Source organism: Bombina bombina, chromosome 11 (genome assembly GCF_027579735.1).
Source record: "Bombina bombina isolate aBomBom1 chromosome 11, aBomBom1.pri, whole genome shotgun sequence".
NCBI classification, from domain to species: Eukaryota; Metazoa; Chordata; class Amphibia; order Anura; family Bombinatoridae; genus Bombina; species Bombina bombina.
The window spans coordinates 11,384,314-11,407,730 of record NC_069509.1 but is presented as its reverse complement, the minus strand read 5'-3'; the positions used below and the strand labels follow the sequence as shown (position 1 = coordinate 11,407,730).

At 45.9% G+C, this 23,417-nt stretch overlaps 1 protein-coding gene across 2 annotated transcripts in view; it reads left to right on the top strand.

Annotated features, from left to right (window-relative positions):
• LOC128642499 (uncharacterized) overlaps positions 1-23,417 on the top strand; it is a 198,950-nt gene that overhangs the window by 100,870 nt on the left and 74,663 nt on the right. For both annotated transcript variants that reach the window (XM_053695277.1, XM_053695278.1), the window contains exon 7: positions 11,743-11,861. In XM_053695277.1, coding sequence (XP_053551252.1) covers positions 11,743-11,861 — 119 coding nt within the window. The remainder of the gene's footprint in view (positions 1-11,742; positions 11,862-23,417) is intronic.

Genomic DNA, 23,417 nt, shown 5'->3' with positions numbered 1-23,417 from the left:
GATACAGATATATATATATATATATATATACATACATACATACATACAGATATATACAGATATAGATACAGATATAGATACAGATATATATACAGATAAAGATGCAGATATACACAGATATAGACACAGATATAGACACAGAGATATATATACAGATATATATTGATATATACAGTTATATACACAGATATATATATACAGATATATGCATATATATATATATATATATATATATATATATATACACACAGATATAGATACAGATATATACAGAGCTAGATACAGATATATACACTGTGACGGATTGCATGGTTCCCCAAATGAGTATCTCCATTAAAACACTTCCCTTGTCCTGGACATCCTTTTATCCAGAGCAATAGCTCCTGGTACCCCCTCATTGACCGCAGTCTAAAGTTATGGAGGACAGATCTGAGGCAACACTCAGTTTTCTGAACACAAAAATCAACACATTATTTGAAGGCAGCACACAGATTTATACACCCTGGCTTCAGGTTACAGAGGGAATTGGTTAAACAGTAAAGCAAACATATGAACAATGCATCAAACCTCTAACAATTGTCTATTCACAGGTAAAACAGATTAACATATCAAGTTAATTAACTGGGGAGGAAAGTTTACTCAGACAATCTGATGTTGGGCAGTCTAGTTAACATAATCACACAGGAACACAATCAGTTTACCCAGACAGACTCCTGAGACACAATCAGATCTGAAACGTAAATAAAATACATCTTATTACAGAATATAAGAACAGCCCTTATTAGCTATTAAGTCCTTTATGCCCACTTGGTTTATAGAGTCACAATTGCTCCCACAAGGGGCACTCACACCCTGCACCCATCCTGTATTTATGGATACAGGGTGACATGGACATATGACAGAGTTATGAAAGTACATGGGGTGTCCAGCATATAAAATTCCACATTTTCATGCAGTCTCTGGGTATCCTTAAGCCCATGCACCTCCAGCCCAAAGAATGTTCCATAACAGGGCCTCAGAACTTGGTGACTCACAAAACATAGTGGGGTAGGAAGGGGCGCTGAACCACAATCTGGAAATGTATATAACTAAGACCTTTGCATTAATTTATATTTAGTTGGGGTAGAGAATACCAATATTAAATCTTATATGACGTGTGATAATAAAATAAAATAATATAATATAATAATCTTCTATCTTTTAGTTGGGGTAGAGAATACCAATAATATGAGGTTCAAGGTGTGATGATAAAATAAATTAGTATAATAATCTTCTGTCTTTGCAGTGATAATACAATGTGTGCTGCGTAGAAAGCTACTTAGTGAAAGTGTTAATGAAAGTGTTAATCTTTTAGTTAGGGTAGAGAATACCAGTAATATAAGGTTCAGGAGTGATGATAAAAATAAAATACAATAGTATAATAATCTTCTATCTTTTCAGTGATAATATAATGTGTGCTGCGTAGAAAGCTACTTAGTGAAAGTGTTAATAAAAGTTAAAACATGCTCATTTCTCCTTGTTTATGTAGGGCAAAAGATTATATTCAATCGTGAGAGTAAATTGGTGTGAAAAGCAGTATAAGTTTAAAGTGACTCTATGTCACCAGGTAGATCTTCTGTGTATATAGTATACGTGCGGTGGGGATGATAATTGTTGTAGTGAAAAGTTGGGGTGCATAAAGATAAATATAGATAAATATAGTTGTGAGTAAATTAGTAATAAGAACTAGGGATTCCTCACAAGTTTTAAATTTTAGGTAGAAAATATGGATCCTGATTTAAAAATGAAAAAAAAGGGATAGTAAGCAGATCAATGTAATAATGTTAATTTATTAAGTGAGTTCATACTAAGAAATAAAAATTCCTTACAGACATTAGTAGCAGTAAAATATTAAACAACAGTAATGTTCTAAAAAATGAGATTCTAAAAACTTAATAACACCGCTGTTATAAATGCATTAAAAACTACAATTCAAATTTAAAACTACAATTCTGACTAAAAAGACTCCAATAGCTACTAATATGTTAGAAGATGGACATACAATAAAGTGAAAACTAGTAGAGGCATAGGTTGATACAGTAACAATAAACCACTGCAGATTAATAAGAGTAGTTCGCTTTCATACACCAGTATGAACTAATGGTAAAAACAATGATAAGCCTTTTCTGTATTGATAGTCTGTAATGAGTGTTTTTCAAAGTGGCGTGTGTCTTATTAACCCCTTAATGACCACAGCACTTTTCCATTTTCTGTCCGTTTGGGACCAAGGCTATTTTTACATTTTTGCGGTGTTTGTGTTTAGCTGTAATTTTCCTCTTACTCATTTACTGTACCCACACATATTATATACCGTTTTTCTCGCCATTAAATGGACTTTCTAAAGATACCATTATTTTCATCATATCCTATAATTTACTATAAAAAAAATGATAAAATATGAGGAAAAATGGAAAAAACCACACTTTTTCTAACTTTGACCCCCAAAATCTGTTACCGATCTACAAACACCAAAAAACACCCATGCTAAATAGTTTCTAAATTTTGTCCTGAGTTTAGAAATACCCAATGTTTACATGTTCTTTGCTTTTTTGGCAAGTTATAGGGCAATAAGTACAAGTAGCACTTTGCTATTTCCAAACCATTTTTTTCCAAAATGAGCGCTAGTTACATTGGAACCCTGATATCTGTCAGGAATCCCTGAATATCCATTGACATGTGTATATTTTTTTAGTAGACAACCCAAAGTATTGATCTAGGCCAATTTTGGTATATTTCATGCCACCATTTCACCGCCAAATGCGATCAAATAAAAAAAATCGTTCACTTTTTCACAAATTTTTTCACAAACTTTTGGTTTCTCACTGAAATTATTTACAAACAGCTTGTGCAATTATGGCATAAATGGTTGTAAATTCTTCTCTGGGAGCCCCTTTGTTCAGAAATAGCAGACATATATGGCTTTGGCATTGCTTTTTGGTAATTAGAAGGCCGCTAAATGCCACTGCGCACCACAAGTGTATTATGCCCAGCAGTTAAGGGGTTAATTAGGGAGCTTTTAGGGAGCTTGTAGGGTTAATTTTAGCTTTAGTGTAGTGTAGTAGACAACCCCAAGTATTGATCTAGGCACATTTTGGTATATTTCATGCCACCATTTCACCGCCAAATGCGATTAAATTAAAAAAAACGTAAAATGTTTCACAATTTTAGGTTTCTCACTGAAATCATTTACAAACAGCTTGTGCAATTATGGCACAAATGGTTGTAAATGCTTGTCTGGGATCCCCTTTGTTCAGAAATAGCAGACATATATGACTTTGGCGTTGCTTTCTGGTAATTAGAAGGCAGCTAAATCCTGTTGCGCCTCACACATGTATTATGGCTAGCAGTGAGGGGGTTAATTAGGGAGTTTGTAGGGAGCTTGCAGGGTTAATTTTAGCTTTAGTGTAGAGATCAGCCTCCCATCTGACACATCCCACCCCCTGATCCCTCCCAAACAGCTCCCTTCCCTCCCCCACCCCACAATTGTCCCGCCATCTTAAGTACTGGCAGAAAGTCTGCCAGTACTAAAATAAAAGGGTTTAAAAAAAAATAAAAATTTTTTTTAGCATATTTACATATGCTACTGTGTAGGATCCCCCCCTTAGCCCCCAACCTCCCTGATCCCCCCCAAAAACTGCTCTCTAAACCTCCCCTCTGCCTTATTGGGGGCCATCTTGGGTACTGGCAGCTGTCTGCCAGTACCCAGTTTACAATAAAAAGTGGGGTTTTTTTTGGTTTTTTTTCTGTAGTGTAGATTCCCCCCCCACACACAGACAAACCCCCACCACCTTGCTGATCGTTTTTTTTTTTACATTTTGTCATTTTTTTAATATTTTTTATTTCCATCATTTTCTGAAGTGTAGCGGTTCCCACCCGCTCCCTCCCCGTGCACGCGCCCGCCCCCACCCTCCCGTGCACGCGTACGTGTCTGTGCGCGCCCCCAGCCACCCCCGCCCACGATCCCGCCCCCCTTCACATCAACAGGGCCATCGATGGCCGCCACCCGCCTCCCAGTCCGGCTCCCACCCACCAACGCAGTAAGCCACCGATCTCCGGTGCAGAGAGGGCCACAGAGTGGCTCTCTCTGCACCGGATGGCTTAAAAAGGTTATTGCAGGATGCCTCCATATTGAGGCATCACTGCAATAACCAGAAAGCATCTGGAAGCGAGCAGGATTGCTTCCAGCTGCTTTCCACACTGAGGACGTGCAGGGTACGTTCTCAGGCGTTAACTGCCTTTTTTCTGAGGACGTACCCTGCACGTCCTCAGTCGTTAAGGGGTTAAACACAGTGTTGCAAACTTTAATTAGAGGGCTTTTCCTAGCAGGTGTTTACCCACAGTCTTTCCTTTTTTGTGGTTCCTTTAAAAGTTCCCAATTAGAGATGTCACACAGTACCTTTATGTATAAAAAACGCTCCTCCGTGTATTCTTACTTTTTCTGTCAGCGTTTTAATATATCAGCTGTCCGGTTCGGCAATAGAGTCACGTGGGTTCTTTGTGACTAATCAGAGGGTCTCCTTGTTTAAATTAAGTGCGCGCACTCATTCCTTTAAATATTTTTCAGTATGTGGCTCCTCTCGCTGTGATCTTGAAAAAGACTCTGTTGCCGATACGCGTTGATCCGCCCTACAGCTACAGACAAACTTGGCACCCAGGACCGTTGTCTCTAACAGGAGGTTTGAAATAAGAAATCCCTGTTAGTTATTGCACAGCGAGAGGAGCCACATACTGAAAAATATTTAAAAGAATGAGTGCGCGCACTTAATTTAAATATACATACTCATACTGTGCTGCCGTTCCCCTGTGCTGCTGTTCCCCTGTGCTGCTGTTCCCCTGTGCTGCTGTTCCCCTCTGCTGCTGTACCCCTGTACCCCTCTGCTGGTGTTCCCCTGTGCTGCTGTACCCCTGTGCTGCCGTTCCCCTGTGCTGCTGTACCCCTGTGCTGCTGTACCCCTCTGCTGGTGTTGCCCTGTGCTGCTTTTCCCCTCTGCAGCACCCCTGAGCAGCTGTACCCCTGTGCTGCTGTTCCCCTGTGCTGCTGTTCCCCTGTGCTGCTGTACCCCTATGCTGCACCCCTGTCTGCTTTACCCCTGTGCTGCTGTACCCCTGTGCTGCAGTTCCCCTGTGCTGCAGTTCCCCTATGCTGCTGTCCCCCTGTGCTGCTGTTCCCCTGTGCTGCTGTACCCCTGTGCTGCTGTACCACTCTGCTACTGTTCCCCTGTGCTGCTGTATCCCTCTGCTGCTGTTCCCCTGTGCTGCTGTTCCCCTCTGCTGCACCCCTGTGCTGCTGTACCCCTATGCTGCACCCATGTGCTGCTGTACCCCTGAGCAGCTGTACCCCTGAGCAGCTGTACCCCTGTGCTGCTGTACCCCTGTACCCCTCTGCTGATGTTCCCCTGTGCTGCTGTACCCCTGTGCTGCCGTTCCCCTGTGCTGCTGTACCCCTGTGCTGCTGTACCCCTGTGCTGCTGTACCCCTCTGCTGGTGTTCCCCTGTGCTGCTTTTCCCCTCTGCAGCACCCCTGAGCAGCTGTACCCCTGTGCTGCTGTTCCCCTGTGCTGCTGTTACGCTGTGCTGCTGTACCCCTATGCTGCTGCACCCCTGAGCAGCTGTACCCCTGTGCTGCAGTTCCCCTGTGCTGCAGTTCCCCTATGCTGCTGTCCCCCTGTGCTGCTGTTCCCCTGTGCTGCTGTCCCCCTGTGCTGCTGTTCCCCTGTGCTGCTGTACCCCTGTGCTGCTGTACCACTCTGCTACTGTTCCCCTGTGCTGCTGTATCCCTCTGCTGCTGTTCCCCTGTGCTGCTGTTCCCCTCTGCTGCACCCCTGTGCTGCTGTACCCCTATGCTGCTGTTCCCCTCTGCTGCACCCCTGTGCTGCTGTACCCCTGAGCAGCTGTACCCCTGAGCAGCTGTACCCCTGTGCTGCTGTACCCCTGTACCCCTCTGCTGATGTTCCCATGTGCTGCTGTTCCCCTGTGCTGCTGTACCCCTGTACCGCTGTACCCCTCTGCTGCTGTTTCCCTGTGCTGCTGTACCCCTCTGCTACTGTTCCTCTGTGCTGCTGTTCCCTTGTGCTGCTGTACCCCTCTGCTTCTTTACCCCTCTGCTGCTGTTCCCCTGAGCAGCTGTACCCCTGTGCTGTCGTACCCCTGTGCTGCTGTTCCTCTATACTGCTGTTCCCTTCTGCTGCTGTTCCCCTCTGCTGCACCCCTGAGCTGCTGTACCCCTGTACTGCTGTTCCCCTCTGCTGCTGTACACCTATTCTGCTGTTCCCCTCTGCTGCACCCCTGAGCAGCTGTACCCCTGTGCTGCCGTTCCCCTGTGCTACTGTACCCCTGTACTGCTGTACCCCTGTACTGCTGTTCCCCTGTGCTGCTGTACCCCTCTGCTACTGGTCCCCTGTGCTGCTGTTCCCCTGTGCTGCTCTACCCCTGAGCAGCTGTACCCCTGTGCTGCCGTACCCCTGTGCTGCTTTACCCCTGCACTGCTGTTCCCCTCTGCTGCTGTTCCCCTCTGCTGCTGTACCCCTCTGCTACTGTTCCCCGGTGCTGCTTTTCCCCTGTGCTGCTGTCCCCCTCTGCTGCTGTTCCCCTGTGCTGCTGTACCCCTGTACTGCTGTGCCCCTCTGCTGCTGTTCCCCTGTGCTGCTGTACCCTTCTGCTGCTGTACCCCTCTGCTACTGTTCCCCTGTGCTGCTGTCCCCCTGTGCTGCTGTCCCCCTGTGCTGCTGTACCCCCTGTGCTGCTGTCCCCTCCTGCTGTTGTTCCCCTGTGCTGCTGTCCCCCTTTGCTGCTGTCCCCCTTTGCTGCTGTTCCCCTGTGCTGCTGTTCCCTTGTGCTGCTGTACCCCTCTGCTGCTGTTCCCCTGTGCTGCTGTACCCCTCTGCTGCTGTTCCCTTCTGCTGCTATACCCCTCTGCTACTGTTCCCCTGTGCTGCTGTTCCCCTGTGCTGCTGTTCCCCTCTGCTGCTGTTCTCCTGTGCTGCTGTACCCCTATGCTGCTGTTCCCCTCTGCTGTACCCCTTAGCAGCTGTTCCTCTGTGCTGTTGTTCCCCTGTGCTGCCGTTCCCCTGTGCTGCTGTACCCCTGTACCCCTGTGCTGCTGTACCCCTCTGCTGCTGTTCCCCTGTGCTGCTGTACCCCTCTGCTGCTGTTCCCCTGTGCTGCTGTACCCTTCTGCTGCTGTAGCCCTCTGCTACTGTTCCCTGTTCCCCTCTGCTGCTGTTCCCCTATGCTGATGTGCTGTTCCCCTGTGCTGCTGTTCCCCTGTGCTGATATACCCCTGTGCTGCTGTTCCCCTGTGCTGATATACCCCTCTGCTGCTGTTCCCCTGTGCTGTTCTCCCCCTCTGCTGCTGTTCCCCTGTGCTGCTGTTCCCCTGTGCTGCTATACCCTTGTGCTGCTATACCCTTGTGCTGCTGTCCCCCTGTGCTGCTGTTCCCCTGTGCTGTTGTCCCCCTCTGCTGTTGTTCCCCTGTGCTGCTGTACCCCTGTGCTGCTGTACCCCTGTGCTGCTGTACCCCTCTGCTGTTGTCCCCCTCTGCTGCTGTTCCCCTGTGCTGCTGTTCCCCTGTGCTGTTGTTCCCCTGTGCTGCTGTACCCCTGTGCTGCTGTACCCCTGTGCTGCTGTACCCCTCTGCTGTTGTCCCCCTCTGCTGCTGTTCCCCTGTGCTGCTGTTCCCCTGTGCTGTTGTTCCCCTGTGCTGTTGTCCCCCTCTGCTGCTGTTCCCCTGTGCTGCTGTACCCCTGTGCTGCTGTACCCCTGTGCTGCTGTACCCCTGTGCTGCTGTCCCCCTCTGCTGCTGTTCCCCTGTGCTGTTGTCCCCCTTTGCTGCTGTCCCCCTGTGCTGTTGTTCCCCTGTGCTGCTATACCCCTCTGCTGCTGTCCCCCTCTGCTGCTGTTCCCCTGTGCTGTTGTTCCCCTGTGCTGCTGTCCCCCTCTGCTGCTGTTCCCCTGTGCTGTTGTTCCCCTGTGCTGCTGTCCCCCTCTGCTGCTGTTCCCCTGTGCTGCTGTTCCCCTGTGCTGCTGTTCCCCTGTGCTGCTATACCCCTGTGCTGCTGTTCCCCTGTGGTGTACACCTGTGCAGAAACCATAAGGGTTGCAGGAGGGGTAGGCATGTGCTGGATGTTTTTTTATCTAATTATACTCTGACATATAACCAAACAATAAAAGACATTTATCCTACAAATGTCACAAATAAACAATACAAAGCTGTCATTACTCAGCACTTTGGTATGGCATTGTGCTTAGCTTTGCATTAATAATCAATGGCTGCTTGTTATTGTTGTGCGTATTGTTCGTATAATTGCTAGCTCATGCATGTTAATTACTGACTGCATAAACACTAAAAGGAAGGCACTCATCTGACAAAAGCATGCCCTGTTTAATTTTATTACTAATAAATAATGTTATTGAGTGATATGACTCATAATATAGTGTTACAGAATACATCTGATTTGTTTGTGCTCAGAAAGGACAAATATACATATTATTTATATACATTGTAACATTCCTGGCTCACATGCACAGAAAGAATACATATAAATATTATTTATATCCATTGTAACATTCCTGGCTCACATGCACAGAAAGAAAACATATAAATATTATTTATATACATTGTAACGTTCCTGGCTCACATGCACAGAAAGAATACATATAAATATTATTTATTTATTTTTATTTTTTTAACTTTTTATTTTCAAACCAGTAAAAAATCGTACAGACAGTGTCAGTGTCTAAGACCAAGAACAAAAATCCAGACGTCAGTAATAAAACAAATACATTGATCCTCTCTTTAGGTTGATAACTGACACAAAACTGGCGTTATGTTATGTTCTGACAATCCTAATACTGGAATTTCTTATTTCCATTAACTTAAAAGAAAAAAAGAAGAAGAAAAAAATATATATATTTTTTTTTATCCAACCAAACATCCCTCTATTAAATGTACCACATTATTTAAAGTCGAATTGACTTCTTGAGACTAGGTCTAGTGCAAATTTTATTGTTCCTAACACTCTATTAGCTTATTTGATTCTTAATAATACCAATATGCTATACCAAAAAAAGAGATCCATCTAAAGAAACCCCAACAGCTATATATAGATGTCACACCATAATTTATATTGGGTTGAGCTGAGCTATTCAGGGTAATACAGCTTTCCTTCCTCGTATTACTGTATCTGAATGCCTCTTCTCCGATCAAAAGGGGATGTATAAATATGACTTCCCTTGTTATAGGGTCTTTGTAACTATGAACCATACAGCTGCTGCTGTTAATACGTCACTCTATTATAGAGGTATATATCCATCTGTGATCAAGAGTTTAAATCTTTGGGGTCTACAGTCAACTCAGAGCCTATACGGGAGAAAAAAAAAAGGGGGACACCCCCATTCCCCCCTGTTCATCCGAGCCAACTTCATCTTTGCTCTGCCCAATGTGGTGGAAGAAAACCTTTAACTATGGCGATATCAAAAAACACAGATTTGCGTAAGGGGTAAATAATCTGTAATTGCGTTGTAAGTGGGCAAGATTTTATAAGGTTTAGCCATTTATTAAAAAAACTTCTAAATTGTTTTTCACTACTTGGTTCTAATTGATGTTGCTCTATTGTTATTTGTTCATACATTTTTTGTGCAAACTCTACAATATTCAGTGCTTTAGCTGCCTTCCAATGTAGCAGTATTATATTCCTAGCCACCAATATAGCCGTATTAATAAAATCTCTATCTTTCTTTTCTTCTTGAGATATTGGATTGGACAGGAAAAAGATTGTTTTTGCGAGCAAAACCACTTTTTGATGCATACATTTGTTTACCCAGAAGTTAACTCTGTTCCAAAATCTAGCAATCTTTGGGCAGGACCAAAAACAGTGTAGGATATCTGCCTTCGGGTATTTACAATGAATACAGTTACCTGAACACTTTTTATCCCATTTGGCTAGAATTACCGGAGAAACATAGGAAAAATGTAATATTTTGCTATGGGACTCTTTCCACATTATATTATTACTGCCTATTAGTTGAATACTTGTTTTAATATCATCCATTTCTGTTTCTTACAGCACTCTCTGCCATTTGGAGAGAATTGACTCCAAGTGTTGTTGACCGTATTTTAACATGATCATCTTATACCAGCTGGATATTGAATAATATCCATTTTTAAACATTCCAATACCAGATTCGATTATTCCTAAGTCTCGTGCAATGTGCGGGTATTGTGTCCCATGTAGAATATAATGTCTGATTTGGAGATATGCGTAAAAATTATGTTTTGGGAGATCAAATTCCCTTCTGATTCTTTCAAAGGTTTTCACAATGCCAGTGCTTGGTTCTAGTAGCTGAGCAACATACTTCAGACCCCGAAGAAGCCAACCCTGAAATATACCCGGAGAAAGTCCTGGTACAAATCCAGGATAAATATTATTTATATACATTGTAACATTCCTGGCTCACATGCACAGAAAGAATATATATATCTTTTATATATGAATTGTAACATTCCTGAAGAGCACCTATGCATGTAATATCAAGTGATAGTACATCCACAGGACTTACCTTATCTTAGGGAATTTACCACAATGTTAAATATATGGTTTAGATATCTTGTGAGTGAAGATTGATTTGTTCCAGTTTCCTGTACCCAGGAAGTTGTGTGTCATATTATCCCACATTCATACTTAGGTGAATATATGTAACTCGCACACCAGGTGCTGTGTACAAGCGCACTTACATAATGAGTTGGCATTGGGGTCTACTACACACCCGTAGGATCTACCAATGATTCTGGGTTTCAGAACAGAATAGACAAGAATAAGCTGTGCAGGTAAATGCTCCTGGTACCAAGAGGTTAGTAGGAGCCTTTCTGGTGCATATATATGTTACATACAAGTGTACAAGTGATGGTAAGTGTTCCTGGTACCAGGAGGTTAGTAGGAGCCTTTCTGGTGCATATATATGTTACATACAAGTGACGGTAAGTGTTCCTGGTACCAGGAGGTTAGTAGGAGCCTTTCTGGTGCATATATATGTTACATACAAGTGACGGTAAGTGTTCCTGGTACCAGGAGGTTAGTAGGAGCCTTTCTGGTGCATATATATGTTACATACAAGTGTACAAGTGATGGTAAGTGTTCCTGGTACCAGGAGGTTAGTATGAGCCTTTCTGGTGCATATATATGTTACATACAAGTGACGGTAAGTGTTCCTGGTACCAGGAGGTTAGTAGGAGCCTTTCTGGTGCATATATATGTTACATACAAGTGACGGTAAGTGTTCCTGGTACCAGGAGGTTAGTAGGAGCCTTTCTGGTGCATATATATGTTACATACAAGTGACGGTAAGTGTTCCTGGTACCAGGAGGTTAGTAGGAGCCTTTCTGGTGCATATATATGTTACATACAAGTGACGGTAAGTGTTCCTGGTACCAGGAGGTTAGTAGGAGCCTTTCTGGTGCATATATATGTTACATACAAGTGACGGTAAGAGGGTTTTATCTCGGGTTGTCTCTTTTTTTAGGCAGATACCATAAAGAGATACAAGTTACAAATACAATTGCTACATAGAGGCCAAAATGGTCACTGACCTTCTCATGTTACTGTTAGTAATGTAATTTAGGCCACAGTGATATGGCACCTACACTTACATAGGAATATGGCACTAAATAAGTTTATGTAACTCAGTATACAAACTCTCTGCCCTAGGTCTGCATTCCGTGAGACCGTGTCCGTGGCCCTGAGGATCCCCTCCTGGAAAGTGACAGTGTTACGCAGAATACAAGAGGTCAATGTGGAGTGTCAAGAAGTCAAAGTCTTTGTCATTGGTAATGTGACATTATGGCACTCTGTCCTTGCACCCTCACTGTCACTCTTCTCTCTCTCTCTCTCTCTCTCTCTCTCTTCTCTCTCTCTCTCTCTCTTTTCTCTCTCTCTCTCTTTCTCTCTCTCTCTCGCTCTCTCTCTCTTTCTCTCTCTCTTTCTCTCTTCTCTCTCTCTCTCTTTTTTCTCTCTCTCTCTCTTTCTCTCTCTCTCTCTTTTTCTCTCTCTCTTTTTAAATCAGTTTGTTGAAAGCACATTTTTTTAAATTGAGGAGGACTATGGGATACATTTCTCTCTCTCCCTTTCTCCTTTGATCTGTCTCTCTCTTCCTGGGTTTGTCTCCCCATTTCTCACTGGATTTGTCTCTCCCTCTCTCTTCCTGGGTCTGTCTCTCCCTCTCTCCCTGGATCTGTCTCTCTCTCCCTGGCCTTCATTACATATGCAGTGTCGCCCGCAAAAGCCGGCGACGCCAGATTTTACGCGATTTTGATATTACATATACGGCGTAGCATACAAGTTACGCGCGTATATTTCACCCTTCGAACGTATTTTTTTTTTTAACCATAGACTAATATAGAACAGACGCGCAATTTGGTATCCAATATACAGCGTAAGTACTTAAGCGTGCAGAATTCAGAGAATCTACTCCATTCTTATCTCGCCACAAATTGCAGACGCAGCAACCCTGACTAAAAAAGCAACGTAACTCCCTGGAAGCCTTAACAAACACATACATTTAAGCAGTATCTCAAGGTTAAAGGGACAGTATACTATGATATTGTTTTTTTAAGGTTTATTTGTGTATTTGAAATAGTTTGAAGCCACAACATAATCAAATACTTTATCACATTGTGGACATATACTTGCTTATTTACTTTAAATTTCTTACTTGGAGGAGAGAACAATGGGAAATCATAATTGTATTACCTTCATCTCTTTAAATATGGGTTTATATATGAATTTTGAATAGCAGAATTACGTGTCGCATTTTTATATGAAATCGCGGTTCATTTTTATGAGTGTTAGGCTAATTTGCATAAAACGACTCTTTATTGATACTTTCCGTGGATAAAATATTGGCGTAAGTTACTTGCGACGACTAAAATGTGTATTTGCGCACATTTCAGAAGATCGCTAGTTTGTCCTACTTACGCCAGTTTAGCATCTAACGGCGCAGTATATGTAATACCCCGATGTGCGAGGTGAAATTACGGGCGAATCGGGTTCCCACGCTTGCGCCGAAACCTGTGCCGTATATGTGATCGTGCCCCCTGAGTCTACCTCTCTCTCTCTCTCTCTCTGAATCTCCCTCTCTATCTGGATCTCCCTCTCTCCCCAAGTCTGTCTCTCTCAGTTTCTTTCTCTCTCTCTCTCTCTCTCTCTCTCTCTCTCTCTCTTGCGCCGAAACCTGTGCCGTATATGTGATCGTGCCCCCTGAGTCTACCTCTCTCTCTCTCTCTCTCTCTCTCTGGATCTCCTTCTCTCCCTGGTTCTCTCTCTCTTTGGGTCTGTCTCTCCATGGATCTAATCCACCCTCCATCCCTGTGTGTCTCTCTCTTTGGGTCTGTCTCTCTCAGTTTCTCTTTCTCTCTCTCTTTCTCTCTAATCCACCCTCCATCTCTGGGTCTCTCTCTCTCCCTTTGGATCTGGATCTCCCTCTCTCTTTGGGTCTGTCTCTCCCTGGATCAGAGGCGGCTCTAAACTAAGGGAGGCCTTAGGCAAAATTAAATTATGAGGCTCCTCTTAAAGGGACATGCAGCTTAAAATGTTCATGATTCAGATACAGGGGCATATTTATCATTGTGTGAGCGGACATGATCCAATATAGCGGATCATGTCCGATGCACATCAATAAATGCAGATAGCATACGCTCTCAGTATTTATCATTGCACCAGCAGTTCTTGTGAAAAGCTGGTGCAATACCGCCCCCTGCAGATTTGCGGCCAATCTGTCGATTTCTGTCCGCAGCCTTAGAGCAGGCGTACAAGTTATGGAGAAGTGGTCTTTAGAAACTTCTGTTTCCGGAGAGCCTTCTGGGGCCCCACAGCATACAGTTCTAAACAACTTTCAAATTGACTTCTGTTATTAAATTTGCTTCATTCCCTTGGCATCTTAAATTGAAGGAGCATCAATGCACAACTAGGAGCTAGCTGAACACATCTGGTGAGGCAATAACAAGGGTCGTATATGTACAACCACCAATTAGCAGCTAGCTCTCAGTAGTGAATTGCTGCTACTGTGCCTTCCTAGGTAAGCTGTCAACAAAGGATACCAACAGAACAATGCAAACTAAATAATGCAAAACTTAGTCCAATATATCAATTTGTATAAACTGAATATTGTTCATGCAAGCCTGGAACTGTACTTCTGACTAATAACTTATTGCATTATTCTACATAAACACTGGGTCCTAAGAAGTATGGGGCTGGCTAATAACTTATTGCATTATTCTACATAAACACTGGGCCCTAAGAAATATGGGGCTGGCTAATAACTTATTGCATTATTCTACATAAACACTGGGCCCTAAGAAGTAGGTGGCTGGCTAATAACTTATTGCATTATTCTACATAAACACTGGGCCCTAAGAAGTAGGTGGCTGGCTAATAACTTATTGCATTATTCTACATAAACACTGGGTCCTAAGAAGTATGGGGCTGGCTAATAACTTATTGCATTATTCTACATAAACACTGGGCCCTAAGAAGTAGGTGGCTGGCTAATAACTTATTGCATTATTCTATATAATCACACTGGGCCCTAAGAAGTATGGGGCTGGCTAATAACTTATTGCATTATTCTATATAATCACACTGGGCCCTAAGAAGTATGGGGCTGGCTAATAACTTATTGCATTATTCTACATAAACACTGGGCCCTAAGAAGTATGGGGCTGGCTAATAACTTATTGCATTATTCTACATAAACACTGGGCCCTAAGAAGTAGGTGGCTGGCTAATAACTTATTGCATTATTCTACATAAACACTGGGTCCTAAGAAGTATGGGGCTGGCTAATAACTTATTGCATTATTCTACATAAACACTGGGCCCTAAGAAGTATGGGGCTGGCTAATAACTTATTGTATTATTCTACATAAACACTGGGCCCTAAGAAGTATGGGGCTGGCTAATAACTTATTGCATTATTCTACATAAACACTGGGCCCTAAGAAGTATGGGGCTGGCTAATAACTTATTGTATTATTCTACATAAACACTGGGTCCTAAGAAGTAGGTGGCTGGCTAATAACTTATTGCATTATTCTACATAAGCACTGGGCCCTAAGAAGTAGGTGGCTGGCTAATAACTTATTGCATTATTCTACATAAGCACTGGGCCCTAAGAAGTAGGTGGCTGGCTCAATATTCTAACTGGCTTCTAAAAGTGAAATGAATTGGTCCCCTTTACAAATGTAAACAGAAATACAGGGCAAGTGATAAAGCAAGGCTGTTATTTCAATGCAAACAATAGCTGTGCAATGCTGTAATCAGATATAGACACCACTTGTCCCTGCCAGCCATCACACACAACAGATGCAATTTCTTCCCAGTGTTTTCTGGTATTTAGGGGGTTAATATATACAAACAACAGCTAACAGTGTGGCTGTCAATAACACTGTGTTTTCTGGTATTTAGGGGGTTAATATATACAAACACAGCTAACAGTGTGGCTGTCAATAACACTAAGCTGGGGAAGGGCTCACAGCCTCACACAGGACTGCCGGCAGCTCAGCTAAAGTGACTGCCTGAGAAGTGAGCAACTTTATCTACTTATTTGCTTTCTTGCTGCAGAGGAGAGAAGTTAGGCAATGCTGATCTTCACTACCAAACATATAAGCCAGGCAGATAAAGCCAAGTGAGTGACTGTTCATGAGCTGAAGTGGGAGCCAAGTGAGTGACTGTGCATGCAGCTGAAGTGGGAGCCAAGTGAGTGACTGTGCATGCAGCTGAAGTGGGAGCCAAGTGAGTGACTGTGCATGCAGCTGAAGTGGGAGCCAAGTGAGTGACTGTGCATGCAGCTGAAGTGGGAGCCAAGTGAGTGACTGTGCATGAGCTGAAGTGGGAGCCAAGTGAGTGACTGTGTATGCAGCTGAAGTGGGAGCCAAGTGAGTGACTGTGCATGAGCTGAAGTGGGAGCCAAGTGAGTGACTGTGCATGCAGCTGAAGTGGGAACCAAGTGAGTGACTGTTCATGCAGCTGAAGTGGGAGCCAAGTGAGTGAGTGTGCATGCAGCTGAAGTGGGAGCCAAGTGAGTGACTGTGCATGCAGCTGAAGTGGGAGCCAAGTGAGTGACTGTGCATGCAGGTGAAGTGGGAGCCAAGTGAGTGACTGTGCATGCAGCTGAAGTGGGAGCCAAGTGAGTGACTGTGCATGCAGCTGAAGTGGGAGCCAAGTGAGTGACTGTGCATGCAGCTGAAGTGGGAGCCAAGTGAGTGACTGTGCATGCAGCTGAAGTGGGAGCCAAGTGAGTGACTGTGCATGCAGCTGAAGTGGGAGCCAAGTGAGTGACTGTGCATGCAGCTGAAGTGGGAGCCAAGTGAGTGACTGTGCATGCAGCTGAAGCGGGAGCCAAGTGAGTGACTGTGCATGCAGCTGAAGCGGGAGCCAAGTGAGTGACTGTGCATGCAGCTGAAGCGGGAGCCAAGTGAGTGACTGTGCATGCAGCTGAAGCGGGAGCCAAGTGAGTGACTGTGCATGCAGCTGAAGCGGGAGCCAAGTGAGTGACTGTGCATGCAGCTGAAGTGGGAGTTAAGTGAGTCACTGTGCATGCAGCTGAAGCGGGAGACAAGTGAGTGACTGTGCATGCAGCTGAAGTGGGAACCAAGTGAGTGACTGTTCATGCTGCTGAAGTAGGAGCTAAGTGAGTGACTGTGCATACAGCTGAAGTGGGAGCTAAGTGAGTGACTGTGCATGCAGCTGAAGTGGGAGCCAAGTAAGTAACTGTGCTTGCAGCTGAAGTGGGAGCCAAGTGAGTGTCTGTGCATGCAGCTGAAGTGGGAGCCAAGTGAGTGACTGTGCATGCAGCTGAAGTGGGAGCCAAGTGAGTGACTGTGCATGCAGCTGAAGTGGGAGCCAAGTGAGTGACTGTGCATGAGCTGAAGTGGGAGCCAAGTGAGTGACTGTGTATGCAGCTGAAGTGGGAGCCAAGTGAGTGACTGTGCATGAGCTGAAGTGGGAGCCAAGTGAGTGACTGTGTATGCAGCTGAAGTGGGAGCCAAGTGAGTGACTGTGCATGCAGCTGAAGTGGGAGCCAAGTGAGTGACTGTGCATGCAGCTGAAGTGGGAGCCAAGTGAGTGACTGTGCATGCAGCTGAAGTGGGAACCAAGTGAGTGACTGTTCATGCAGCTGAAGTGGGAGCTAAGTGAGTGACTGTGCATGCAGCTGAAGTGGGAACCAAGTGAGTGACTGTTCATGCAGCTGAAGTGGGAGCTAAGTGAGTGACTGTTCATGCAGCTGAAGTGGGTACTAGGTGAGTGACTGTGCATACAGCTGAAGTGGGAGCCAATTGAATGACTGTGCATGCATCTGAAGTGGGAGCCAAGTGACTGACTGTGCATGCAGCTGAAGAGGGAGCCAAGTGAGTGACTGTTCATGCAGCTGAAGTGGGAGCTAAGTGAGTGACTGTTCATGCAGTTGAAGTGGGAGCTAAGTGAGTGACTGTGCATACAGCTTAAGTGGGAGCCAATTGAATGACTGTGCATGCATCTGAAGTGGGAGCCAAGTGACTGACTGTGCATGCAGCTGAAGAGGGAGCCAAGTGAGTGACTGTGCATGCAGCTGAAGTGGGATCCAAGTGAGTGACTGTGCTTGCAGCTGAAGTGGGAGCCAAGTAAGTGACTGTGCTTGCAGCTGAAGTAGAATCCAAGTGAGTGACTGTGCATGCAGCTGAAGTGGGAGCCAAGTGAGTGACTGTGCATGCAGCTGAAGTGGGAGCCAAGTGAGTGACTGTGCATGCAGCTGAAGTGGGAGCCAAGTGTGTGACTGTGCATGCAGCTGAAGTGGGAGCCAAGTGTGTGACAGTGCATGCAGCTGAAGTGGGAGCCAAGTGTGTGACTGTGCATGCAGCTGAAGTGGGAGCCAAGTGTGTGACTGTGCATGAGCTGAAGTGGGAGCCAAGTGAGTGACTGTGCATGCAGCTGAAGTGGGAGCCAAGTGAGTGACTGTGCATGCAGCTGAAGTGGGAGCCAAGTGAGTGACTGTGCATGCAGCTGAAGTGGGTGCCAAGTGAGTGACTGTGCATGCAGCTGAAGTGGGAGCCAATTGAATGACTGTGCATGCATCTGAAGTGGGAGCCAAGTGAGTAACTGTGCATGCAGCTGAAGAGGGAGCCAAGTGAGTGACTGCGCATGCAGCTGAAGTGGGAGCCAAGTGAGTGACTGTGCATGCAGCTGAAGAGGGAGCCAATTGAATGACTGTGCATGCATCTGAAGTGGGAGCCAAGTGAGTGACTGTGCATGCAGCTGAAGAGGGAGCCAAATGAGTGACTGTGCATGCAGCTAAAGTGGGATCCAAGTGAGTGACTGTGCATGCAGCTGAAGTGGGAGCCACGTGAGTGACTGTGCTTGCAGCTGAAGTGGAAGCCAAGTGAGTGACTGTGCATGCAGCTGAAGTGGGAGCCAAGTGAGTGACTGTGCATGCAGCTGAAGTGGGAGCCAAGTGTGTGACTGTGAATGCAGCTGAAGTGGGAGCCAAGTGTGTGACTGTGCATGCAGCTGAAGTGGGAGCCAAGTGTGTGACTGTGCATGCAGCTGAAGTGGGAGCCAAGTGTGTGACTGTGCATGAGCTGAAGTGGGAGCCAAGTGTGTGACTGTGCATGCAGCTGAAGTGGGAGCCAAGTGAGTGACTGTGCATGCAGCTGAAGTGGGAGCCAATTGAGTGACTGTGCATGCAGCTGAAGTGGGAGCCAAGTGAGTGACTGTGCATGCAGCTGAAGTGGGAGCCAAGTGAGTGACTGTGCATGCAGCTGAAGTGGGAACCAAGTGAGTGACTGTTCATGCAGCTGAAGTGGGAGCTAAGTGAGTGACTGTTCATGCAGCTGAAGTGGGAGCTAAGTGAGTGACTGTGCATACAGCTGAAGTGGGAGCCAATTGAATGACTGTGCATGCATCTGAAGTGGGAGCCAAGTGACTGACTGTGCATGCAGCTGAAGAGGGAGCCAAGTGAGTGACTGTGCATGCAGCTGAAGTGGGATCCAAGTGAGTGACTGTGCTTGCAGCTGAAGTGGGAGCCAAGTAAGTGACTGTGCTTGCAGCTGAAGTAGAATCCAAGTGAGTGACTGTGCATGCAGCTGAAGTGGGAGCCAACTGAGTGACTGTGCATGCAGCTGAAGTGGGAGCCAAGTGAGTGACTGTGCATGCAGCTGAAGTGGGAGCCAAGTGTGTGACTGTGCATGCAGCTGAAGTGGGAGCCAAGTGTGTGACAGTGCATGCAGCTGAAGTGGGAGCCAAGTGTGTGACTGTGCATGCAGCTGAAGTGGGAGCCAAGTGTGTGACTGTGCATGAGCTGAAGTGGGAGCCAAGTGAGTGACTGTGCATGCAGCTGAAGTGGGAGCCAAGTGAGTGACTGTGCATGCAGCTGAAGTGGGAGCCAAGTGAGTGACTGTGCATGCAGCTGAAGTGGGTGCCAAGTGAGTGACTGTGCATGCAGCTGAAGTGGGAGCCAATTGAATGACTGTGCATGCATCTGAAGTGGGAGCCAAGTGAGTAACTGTGCATGCAGCTGAAGAGGGAGCCAAGTGAGTGACTGCGCATGCAGCTGAAGTGGGAGCCAAGTGAGTGACTGTGCATGAAGCTGAAGAGGGAGCCAAATGAATGACTATGCATGCATCTGAAGTGGGAGCCAAGTGAGTGACTGTGCATGCAGCTGAAGAGGGAGCCAAGTGAGTGACTGTGCATGCAGCTGAAGTGGGAGCCAAGTGAGTGACTGTGCTTGCAGCTGAAGTGGAAGCCAAGTGAGTGACTGTGCATGCAGCTGAAGTGGGAGCCAAGTGAGTGACTGTGCATGCAGCTGAAGTGGGAGCCAAGTGTGTGACTGTGAATGCAGCTGAAGTGGGAGCCAAGTGTGTGACTGTGCATGCAGCTGAAGTGGGAGCCAAGTGTGTGACTGTGCATGCAGCTGAAGTGGGAGCCAAGTGTGTGACTGTGCATGAGCTGAAGTGGGAGCCAAGTGTGTGACTGTGCATGCAGCTGAAGTGGGAGCCAAGTGAGTGACTGTGCATGCAGCTGAAGTGGGAGCCAGTTGAGTGACTGTGCATGCAGCTGAAGTGGGAGCCAATTGAGTGACTGTGCATGCAGCTGAAGTGGGTGCCAAGTGAGTGACTGTGCATGCAGCTGAAGTGGGAGCCAAGTGAGTGACTGTGCATGCAGCTGAAGTGGGAGCCAAGTGAGTGACTGTGCATGCAGCTGAAGTGGGAGCCAAGTGCGTGACTGTGCATGCAGCTGAAGTGGGAGCCAAGTGAGTGACTGTGCATGCAGCTGAAGTGGGAGCCAAGTGAGTGACTGTGCATGCAGCTGAAGTGGGAGCCAAGTGAGTGACTGTGCATGCAGCTGAAGTGGGAGCCAAGTGAGTTACTGTGCATGTAGCTGAAGTGGGAGCCAAGTGAGTGACTGTGCATGCAGCTGAAGTGGGAGCCAAGTGAGTGACTGTGCATGCAGCTGAAGTGGGATCCAAGTGAGTGACTGTGCATGCAGCTGAAGTGGGAGCCAAGTGAGTGACTGTGCTTGCAGCTGAAGTGGAAGCCAAGTGAGTGACTGTGCATGCAGCTGAAGTGGGAGCCAAGTGAGTGACTGTGCATGCAGCTGAAGTGGGAGCCAAGTGAGTGACTGTGCATGCAGCTGAAGCGGGAGCCAAGTGAGTGACTGTGCATGCAGCTGAAGTGGGAGCCAAGTGAGTGACTGTGCATGCAGCTGAAGCGGGAGCCAAGTGAGTGACTGTGCATGCAGCTGAAGTGGAAGCCAAGTGAGTGACTGTGCATGCAGCTGAAGTGGGAGCCAAGTGAGTGACTGTGCATGCAGCTGAAGTGGGAGCCAAGTGAGTGACTGTGCATGCAGCTGAAGTGGAAGCCAAGTGAGTGACTGTGCATGCAGCTGAAGTGGGAGCCAAGTGAGTGACTGTGCATGCAGCTGAAGTGGGAGCCAAGTGAGTGACTGTGCATGCAGCTGAAGCGGGAGCCAAGTGAGTGACTGTGCATGCAGCTGAAGTGGGAGCCAAGTGAGTGACTGTGCATGCAGCTGAAGCGGGAGCCAAGTGAGTGACTGTGCATGCAGCTGAAGTGGAAGCCAAGTGAGTGACTGTGCATGCAGCTGAAGTGGGAGCCAAGTGAGTGACTGTGCATGCAGCTGAAGTGGGAGCCAAGTGAGTGACTGTGCATGCAGCTGAAGTGGAAGCCAAGTGAGTGACTGTGCATGCAGCTGAAGTGGGAGCCAAGTGAGTGACTGTGCATGCAGCTGAAGTGGGAGCCAAGTGAGTGACTGTGCATGCAGCTGAAGTGGGAGCCAAGTGAGTGACTGTGCATGCAGCTGAAGTGGGATCCAAGTGAGTGACTGTGCATGCAGCTGAAGTGGGAGCCCATATGCTCTGATGCTGCTTGCAGTTTCTTCACCACATTCTTCAGCTTTGTTAAATCTACCCCTAGACATTCATTGAACACAGGACTAATTGCAGCAGGAATCCATACATTATAATGCATCTGGACATTGTTCCACCCCATGCTCACGCCTATGAATATTAGACTATATGACTGTGCTTGGAAGAAGCCAATGGGTTTGGCTACTATGCCACCAACACTTGTTTGATATGAGAAAAAAGGCATAATTTCCTATGCCACTCTGCGAGATCCCATCATGAGTGAGGCCTTAGGCGATCGCCTATTTGGCCTAATGGTAGAGCCGCCTCTGCCCATGATCTGTCTCACCTTCCCTTCCCTCCCTGGGTCTCTCTCTCACTCTCTCTCTCTCTGGATCTACCTCTCTCCCTGGGTCTGTCTTTATCTGGATCTGTCTCACTCTCCTTCCCTGGGACTGTCCCTGTGTCCCTCCCTTTTAATCATTAGTGTACAAATTATTAAACTCAGCCACAAACTGCTTCACATTCTTCCCAAATTCCTGCTGTGCTGCCATTAGCCCCTGTCCATTGTGCAGACTGCTGTCTGGATGCTGGGAGAGGCAGGTGCTCAGTAACCTGTGTGTCATCTAGAACAATAAATGTGGCACTGTCACACCATAAATCACTCACAATGGGCAGGAGAGAAGCATTTTTATTAGGGAGAGATGATGAGGTATAGAGGCCAGGGAACATTACGGAGCTCAGTATTCTGCTGATGTGGTGACATTGGGTGACGTCTCAGCAGAGTTGGTTGTGATTTATGCCATGTTGTATTGGGTTACAAATGTGTTACTAATGGGCAGCTCCGAAATCAGACTACAGCTCTATTACACTTTGCTACTCTGTGCAGAACCTTTCTGATAATGATTATTATCACTCATTTATTCAGGAAATTAAAATGTTCCTGGTTTCTATAGAGGAGGTGGAAACCATAGGGGCATGAGAATTTAGATAACCATGAATAAGACACAGCAGTTTAGTAGGGATTTTGCTGTTATGTGCAGAGAGTATAGGGAGATTGTGTATGCATGAGTGAGGAGCGCTTATGAGGGCAAGAGCCCTTTATAGAGGAGCACAGACTCGGTGTGAGGTGTGTTTGTAAGTAAGGGCACAGCTATAGGGCTGATATAACAATGGGGGCATCTATAAGATTGGGCAGAGCTGGATAAATATACTGTTGGTGCCAGTTCCTGAGATAGAGAGTACAGGGATGAGCTATTTTATGTTATAGCTGTAGGGGTCAGATTATGTTTCTTAAAAGGGCTATTTTAATAAAAAAAAATGTTCCAGTTCATTACAGGAAGTTATTATTACACTAATGTTTTCCTGGTTTCTATTGCTTTTGCAGTAACAAAAAACATCTCCATAGACTTTAACTACTTGTTGTTATCTCCAGTTTACAAAAGCAATGCAACTAGGTATGTGTCTTTAAACCCCACAGAGGGATTCATTGGAGCTACACAACACATTACAACTCATGTGCTGGACATGGCCAGTTAGCCAGTAGGAAGTGGCATACTCATGTATTCACCAATCACCAGCCATGTCATGTGTAGAAGCTATAAATGAGTTTGGCAGGGTGGAGGGAGGTGTTGGGTATCAAGTTTACATTTAGACATATAGTTGGCTTCTAGGGAGCAAGTCTGGACAGCTGACAAATAAGTACGTTTGTTGGAAGTTTTTTTTAAAGACACAGACAGGAAATCATGAGTGTGAACATGAGCAGGTACTGTTGTACTCGTGATCTGTGAATAAGTTTACATAAGGCAGATCACTGGCATCAAAACAGGCATTCACATGGTGCTTTAGGGGATCAATTCTAGGTGGGATAAACACGGGGTAATAGAAAAATACAAAAGCCTTTGTGACTGCGGCATCAATGCCGGAAGAGATGAAAAATAAAATAAAATAATCTCTCTTGAGCAATAAAATAAATTTTCTTGTGCTTACAAAT